Source organism: Hoplias malabaricus, chromosome 9 (assembly GCF_029633855.1).
Source record: "Hoplias malabaricus isolate fHopMal1 chromosome 9, fHopMal1.hap1, whole genome shotgun sequence".
NCBI lineage: Eukaryota > Metazoa > Chordata > Actinopteri > Characiformes > Erythrinidae > Hoplias > Hoplias malabaricus.
In genome coordinates, this window is record NC_089808.1 from 13,605,230 (window position 1) to 13,613,452 (window position 8,223).

At 34.6% G+C, this 8,223-nt stretch overlaps 1 protein-coding gene across 5 annotated transcripts; it reads right to left on the bottom strand.

Annotated features, from left to right (window-relative positions):
• Window positions 1-1,380: 1,380 nt before the first annotated feature.
• LOC136707862 (uncharacterized) lies at window positions 1,381-5,329 on the bottom strand. 5 transcript variants are annotated; one of them, XM_066682155.1, is made up of 7 exons: window positions 5,250-5,329; window positions 4,900-5,075; window positions 4,713-4,814; window positions 3,568-3,606; window positions 3,269-3,376; window positions 2,999-3,033; window positions 1,381-1,678 (listed from the first exon to the last, which is right to left on the bottom strand). In XM_066682155.1, exons 3-7 carry the CDS (start codon window positions 4,732-4,734, stop codon window positions 1,553-1,555), a joined length of 330 nt encoding a protein of 109 aa, XP_066538252.1. In that variant the 5' UTR covers window positions 4,735-4,814; window positions 4,900-5,075; window positions 5,250-5,329; the 3' UTR covers window positions 1,381-1,552. The 5 variants fall into 5 exon arrangements, with proteins under 5 accessions (XP_066538252.1, XP_066538249.1, XP_066538250.1 ...); XM_066682152.1 differs by having other exon boundaries at window positions 3,568-3,603; window positions 4,713-5,075; XM_066682153.1 differs by having other exon boundaries at window positions 1,381-1,675; window positions 4,713-5,075.
• Between the last annotated feature and the right edge of the window lie 2,894 nt (window positions 5,330-8,223).

Sequence of the window (8,223 nt, forward strand, 5' to 3'; positions counted from 1 at the left end):
TGGACTCACCACAACCCTGAGCTGCATAAGCAGACCATTTCTCCCCAGTAAACTGTCAACTTTTCCCTAAAAGTTAACACTGTCATAATTTATTTAAAAGCAATTACAAATAATCAGAGTTTAAATGCTTCTAGAATACAATTTTCTAGCTTGTGCTTCATATACTTTAATAAAGGCTGTGTATACGCTAACAAATATCAAGCTAAATTAGGAATACATAACAAATGCAGCTGGAGAATACATGTCAATTTTTATGCTGGTTTATGGCTTCCTGCTACAACATAAAATAGCCAACTATAGCAAGATGCACCACCCCCAAACACACACACACAAAATAAATGGTCATAATTGATAACGGGGCACTGCTGGCAGTGTCACTGTCGCACAGCTCCAGGGTTCTGGGGTTGCAGGTTCAAACACCAACTCTGGTCACTGTGTGTTAGAGGTGTTTTCTCTGTGTCTGTGTGGGTTTCCTCTGGGTGCTCTTGTTTCCAAATATGTAAGTGTATGATGGACTGGTGCCTCATCCACAGTGTGTTCCTGTCTTGTGCCCAGTGATTCCAGGTAGTAGTGAATAAATAAATTAATGAATTATTGGTACATACCTTGCTACCAAGCATACGAGTTAATTCAGTTCTAGGATCTTTTATGTCCCATGTGAATGTGGAGAGTGTCTCACTGCAACTTCATTAATGGATCATTTTATCTGAACTCACTCACAAAGGACTGACAGATTTTGTCTTGCCTGTTCTCTTTTTCACAGTTGCACTTTCACTGTATTTATTGCTTCAGTATAAATTTATAAAACCATTATAAAAAACATTTATTTAGGATAAATTTATTTATTTATGCATACTCTGTTTTCTGAAGATTAATTTTCATGTCCACTATTATACTCTACACTGTTACATTTAACCTACTTGTTGTTTTAAACACAACAACATTTTCCAAATATTTGTAACCTTTCATCTTATTGGACATGGATTTTTAAATGCTCCTACAATAGCAATTTATTTTACAGTGTGTCAACTTGACAAATGATTTATTAACTTGTGTTTTTAACATTTCCATTGTTTAAAAGAGACTACACAAATGGTGAAAATTGTTCTTTTGGTTTTGTGATGATACAGGAGCTAAACTACAGAAATAGAGTAAATCCTACATATGTTTACTCTCTTGCTGTGTTTTTACACACTGTTCACACCTTTCTCATGTTTCTCATGTTTTGTGTGTGTTAAGTTTCCAACAACAGAGATGTAAAAAACATATAGTAGCACTGCTATGTCTGATACATTCATACCAGCACCAAACACACTACATGTCAATGTGGCCCACCACTCAAACAATATCTGATCACATCTTTCATTAAAAACAGCTCATTTTATTAGAGTAGATAATTTGAAATCAGAAATTAGGTTACATTATACATTAGCTTTCCACTGACTGTAATAACTGTGGCTTGACTAATGAGTCATCATAGCTTTCCTTGAACAATCAGTTTTAAAACAACAAGGGGGTATTTAAACACAGGTGCTGTATTTTGCATACAGGGTTATAATTCCTCTTGGTTTTTCACAGCTCCGTATAGGACCATGGTGTCCAATTTGGTTCTCGTCTGTACAGTTCTCCTGTGTTTGTGGTCAAAACTGAGAGCAGCGTAGTTTACTTCATCACACTTCTGGGGAAAAAATAAATCATGATGGTGATCTATTAAAATTATGCAAGTGAAAACTCCAATAAAGAATAGAATTTAAATATTTCACCTAGGAGTGTGAAGATAAAGTATTAACAGGGTTGATGCATTTTTGTGGCTTGTCAATATAGCAGTCAAACACAGTGCACTGTTACTTTTAAGAGGCACTCATGTAATTTTTGCATTTATGTGGCTCTATCTGCAGAATAGAAAGTTTATACTGGAATACATGCTCTTCTTTATCTCTGTTTATAAGTAATTTACCCACAGTGCTTCTGACAGTTCCTCTTTTATGTATAAAGATAACTTTGCTAGCCCCCATGGGATCTGACTTTTATTTATTGTTACAATAGCTAATAAATGAGCTAGTTGGAATAGCATATGAGTGCCTTAATCACTATTTAGCAACACTAGTCCAGTAGCTGCGCTTAATTCCAAAACAATATTCACTGCTTTATAAAAATAATTTCTAACAAGCAGTCCAATAACCAGAAGATATAATTTCGGTTCAGAGCTTCTCATATGTATTTAATTCATACAGAAACAGTCAAGCATGTGGTGTACAAATGATGTGTAGTAAATGTGTTTATTTTAGCATAAACTATTAAAAAAAAACTTTAAATAACTATTTTCCAGATAATTTTAACTTTTTATCCAGGAAAACAATATAATATCACTCAATTACAAAATGTCAAAATGCAGCATCAGTAGATTGACATGGGGTATTTAAATCATGTGCAACTTCTGTCCAAATATGTATTCAGATTATTTTATGCTGCAATACATGATGGTCATTTTGGCATTTTAGAATAAATGATTTTGCTGTGTTGTCCTAGACCACTCACTAATATCTAGTAGAGTGTAGATTTTTAAGGTTTATTGCTTTTGAATTGTTCATACTAATGGTGTTTTCACACAAAGCACAATCTGGGCCAAAGTTTGTGTTTTGTTCAATTGTAATTTGATCCAGTAAATTTTTGTTTCACACAGCATTTTAACAAGCAGACTAAAGGACTACATCCTGTCAGAATCACCAGCTTGGGCATCTGAATTAACAGATTCACATTTAGAATTGTTTTTTCTCATAGTTCCATAATGTATTCCACAGAATTGAGTGATTCCATATTTTTTTTCTGATTTCAGTCCCAGGAGCTCAAATATTTATTTATTTAGTTGATTTTTTATTTATTTTCCTCCCTCTTTCCCGTCCTCTCTCAAGTACTAGAGAAAAGTACTGGTCCATGTCCTTATGTTATGTTATGATAACTTGATATAAGTTATGACAGCGATAAATCAAACACTTACTTTAATGTCTACACTCTCGGCTTCACTTGCCACACCTGCAGATTTCGGACAAAAAAAAAAAATACAAAATGTAATGTAAAGAAAGGTTTTTCAACAGCGTTTAAAAACAAATTCAAAATTAGGATAGGTTTTTTTCAACCATTTAAGACATTAATTTCAGCAAAGTGAACACACATAAAAAAATGCATGCTTCAGTTTTTTTATTTAATATGCCGCTCAACACAGCTCTCTGTTCTTCTCTTAAGTGACATTTAAACATTCCATTTTTACCTGAGTTTTTCCTCCTCAAGTGGCAACAGAGCAAAACGATGATAAAGATTGATACTGTATTAGTTGCTGCTAAAGATGCCGCCAGGTATTCAAACACTTGCTTTTTTCCTAATACAAGACAAAATGTGTTACAACAAATTTAAGGGAAATATTTAATAAAGGCAGCAATATTCAGTATTAAATATTCATTTAAATATTTAATAAACACATGACATAAATGTTACTGAATCCCAGCAAAATACCTAGAGCATAAATGTCTTCAGAACACGCGTTATATTGTGTGATCAGATTATACCCACCATTGTTCTTATCATTGCTTGTTGCATTTGATGAAACTGCTGTGAAAGAGAAATATAGAAATTAACATATAAAAAGGGCTTTGGCAATCAAATGTGTAGTAGCATGAGGTTTGATGACCTGTGAAATATATGCATTTATAATGAATCCTGGTGGATTTATAGAATAATAAAGAATGGATAATGGGACAGTTCATGGGACAAGTTTGAAAGCAAGAAAACGAAAAGGAGCTAATGGGAGTCTTTAAGCCCAGATCCTTTGACTAAAGTCACCAGGTGTTTCAGGTATTCAGCCTCATGTCACAGAAACTGGAAATGCATGCTATAATAACATGAGATGTTTGGAATGAGTGTATCCCTTGACATTTTCCCCCCTGGTTAATAAGCTGCAAACTTTATTAAATTTATACCCAAGGCTAAGAGTTGGCTCAGCAAGCGTTGTGGATCCAGTAAATTTACAAACATATAATAACATGTAATTGTATGTTCTATCATTTTTCTTATTATTAATGTTAGCTAATGGATGGATAATTTGCCTCCTACATCAAAGGCACCATAATACCCCAAAAACTCTTGTCAATGAGAAAGGACTCCAACATATTTAAATATTTAAGTGTAAGATATTTTCTATTTTTTAATGTATGTTTATTTGAATGCTTGTCCATAGAAATAAAACTTTGGACCTTTTTATTTATTTATTTATTTAATTCTTAAACTCTCCCACTGTGCCTCATGAACGTAAATACAAACATTTATAATATTTAATATGAATTTCTTACAATTATAAGAATTATCATTTAGGGTACATAAACTGGTGCTAGGAAGAGAACAGAATTATTTTTTGGCTTTTTTTATGAGTTGTTTTCAAAGAAAATCTACAATTTAGAGGGATATTTACTCCCTGGGATTTAAACTCATGGTCCATTAGTTACAATATAAACACATTAGGACTATAAAACCTTTAAAGCAACAACTTACAAGTGGGACTTAACAGTAAGTCAACAAGCACTGACGAGCAAGGGTGTTTGTGCCCCCCCCCCCCCCCCCATTTGTAAATAATTTATCATTCTAAGGATTCAAATACTATGGTTTTTCATTCTCTCGATACTCATGTGTTATGGGAAGTCTGAATTTCTGATGTTACTTACTGTCAGCATGTTTTTCCAACATCAGTGTAGTTCCATTTCCGAAGAAATACTGTCCATAATTATATGATCCACAAAAGTATATTGCAGCGTCTGTTTGTTCCACTGATGAAAACGACAGATTAAATGTCATTTGGTTCCATTTGGCTTTGATTCTGGAATGGTTTTCAAAGTGTTTACACATTGCTACCTCATCCACAAAAGCTTTAGCTGTGGCTACACAAACTGGAGGTTTATTAGGAGGATTTTTTATCCAGAATATATTAAAATGCCCATCTAGAAGAACGTGGCACACGAGACTGATGGAGAGTCCGGACTGGACCAGTACTGTTGACTCTAGTTGTGCAATAAAACTCCCAGTCACACCTTTTATTTAAAAAAAACAAAAAAAAAAAAACAAAAAAAAAACACAGGCATCAATGCAGTGGTCTGCTGAAGGAGAATTTAATAAAAATAATGATAAAACTTAAGACATGAAGAGCTGGGTTTGGAAATGTGTTACTTTACAACGCTAAAAAAACACAAGATGTTTATACTTACCTTGGGTTGTGACTAGAAAAGTTAAATAAAATAACCCAAGCATGTTCAGCTAGGCTTCATGACCTTCCTCTCCTCTTCTGTAAATGCATCTAAAAAGCAATCTCTGGTAAGTCAAAGGAAAGTCTGTGGGTGGGGCATTGTCAGTTTGAAATGCAGCGATATGATTGGCCATTTGAGCTTCAATTACTTAGATATGTTCTGCAATGGCTGAATGCAGCAAACCTTCCCATTATTTGGGAATTCTAAATGTTTTTACATCTATTGTATGGGCATAGACCAGACAATTTGATTAAAACCCTCCTAGGGTGGGTGACTAGATTTGTTTAATATGTTATTACTGTAATTATTTGGCTTCATGTGTCTAATGCTTACTGGAATACATAAATATATACATTTCTTTGTACATTATTTCATTCACTAACCTTGTGGCTGAACTCCTCACTCCTCAAATGTTTTCACTATACTCATTCCAGTCAAATCATCATGTAGACCCTTGACAATAATGGGTCATAGGCTTTGCTTACTTAACTGGTCTCTAAGCAGTCAATGTCCTCAGAGAGAATTTTTCAGATTAACCTGCTTCTTAAGTGAGCTCATGGCTGTTGAGTGTAAGCCCAAAATCCTGAAGGTTCTTAGAACCACAGAATTTATTAAGTTTTGGCTCATTAGGACTAAATCCAAATGAGCTAAATCCAGTCTGAGACTGTACCAAAAGAAAATAATAATAAAAATTATGTCAACTGTGAAAATGTTTGTGTTTATGTTCACTCGTTCATTAATTCATTCATTGTCTGTAAGTGCTTATCCAGTTTAGGGTCGCAGTGGGTCGAGAGCCTACCTGGAATCACTGGGCTCAAGGCAGGAACACGTCCTGGAGGGGGCGCCAGTCCTTCACAGAGCAATATGTTCACATGTGAGATCCTTATTTGTGGTGACATGTTTGCATCATGTAGTTGATGCTGATCTTTCTTTCAGCTGCAAGTTTCTTCACTTCCAACTTTGGTGTGGTTTGTTTGGGCAATTATGAAAAAAGTCATTGCACTCAGATGTGGACCAACACAACCATACTGAGACTCTGGAGAAGAGCTCCTTCTTCCTGTGATGTGTTTCTTGCTGTCTGACTGTCAGTGAGGGGTTTGTATTCTCCCTGTGTCCATGTGGGTATATATAATTATATAGTATATATATATATATAATTCTAACAAATATCAAGCTAAATTAGGAATACATAACAGATGCAGCTGGAGAATACATGTCAATTTTTATGCTGGTTTATGGCTTCCTGCTACAACATAAAATAGTCAACTATAGCAAGATGCACCACCCCCAAACACACACACTCACACACAATAAATGGTCATAACTGATAACGGGGCACTGCTGGCCCAGGGTTCTGGGGTTGCAGGTTCAAACACAAACTCTGGTCACTGTGTGTTAGATGTGTTTTCCCTGTGTCTGTGTGGGTTTCCTCTGGGTGCTCTAGTTTCCAAATATGTAAATGTATGATGGACTGGTGCCTCATCCACAGTGTGTTCCTGTCTTGTGCCCAGTGATTCCAGGTAGTAGTGAATAAATAAATTAATGAATTATTGGTACATACCTTGCTACCAAGCATACGAGTTAATTTAGTTCTAGGATCTTTTATGTCCCATGTGAATGTGGAGAGTGTCTCACTGCAACTTCATTAATGGGTCATTTTATCTGAACTCACTCACAAAGGACTGACAGATTTTGTCTTGCCTGTTCTGTTTTTCACAGTTGCACTTTCACTGTATTTATTGCTTCAGTATTAATTTATAAAACCATTATAAAAACCACTTGTTTAGGATATATGCATACTCTGTTTTCTGAAGATTAATTTTCATGTCCACTATTATACTCTACACTGTTACATTTAACCTACTTGTTGTTTTATACACAACAACATTTTCCAAATATTTGTAACCTTTCATCTTATTGGACATGGATTTTTAAATGCTCCTACAATAGCAATTTATTTTACAGTGTGTTAACTTGACAAATGATTTATTAATTTATGGTTTTACCATTTCCATTGTTTAAAAGAGACTACACAAATTGTGAAAATTGTTCTTTTGGTTTTGTGATGATACAGGAGCTAAACTATAGAAATAGAGTAAATCCTACATATGTTTACTCTCTTGTTGACATGTTTCTCATGTTTTGTGTGTGTTAAGTTTCCAACAACAGAGATGTAAAAAACATATAGTAGCACTGCTGTATTACATTCGTACCAGCACCAAACATGTCAATGTGGCCCACCACTCAAACAATATCTGATCACAGCTTTCATTTAAAAACAGCTCATTTTATTAGAGTAGATAATTTGAAATCAGAAATTAGGTTACATTATACATTAGCTTTCCACTGACTGTAATAACTGTGGCTTGACTAATGAGTCATCATAGCTTTCCTTAAACAATCAGTTTTAAAACAACAAGGGGGTATTTAAACACAGGTGCTGTATTTTGCATACAGGGTTATAATTCCTCTTGGTTTTTCACAGCTCCGTATAGGACCATGGTGTCCAATTTGGTTCTCGTCTGTACAGTTCTCCTGTGTTTGTGGTCAAAACTGAGAGCAGCGTAGTTTACTTCATCACACTTCTGTTCAGGAAAAAAAAAATCATGATGGTGTAAAACTGTTAAACAGGCATTCTTGGCAAAATGGAAACTGTAATCATTGTTGCATTTTCTCAATGTGATCTATTAAAATGATGCAAGTGAAAACTCCAATAAAGAATAGAATTTAAATATTTCACCTAGGAGTGTGAAGATAAAGTATTAACAGGGTTGATGCATTTTTGTGGCTTGTCAATATAGCAGTCAAACACAGTGCACTGTTACTTTTAAGAGGCACTCATGCAATATTTGCATTTATGTGGCTCTATCTGCAGAATAGAAAGTTTATACTGGAATACATGCTCTTCTTTATCTCTGTTTATAAGTAATTTACC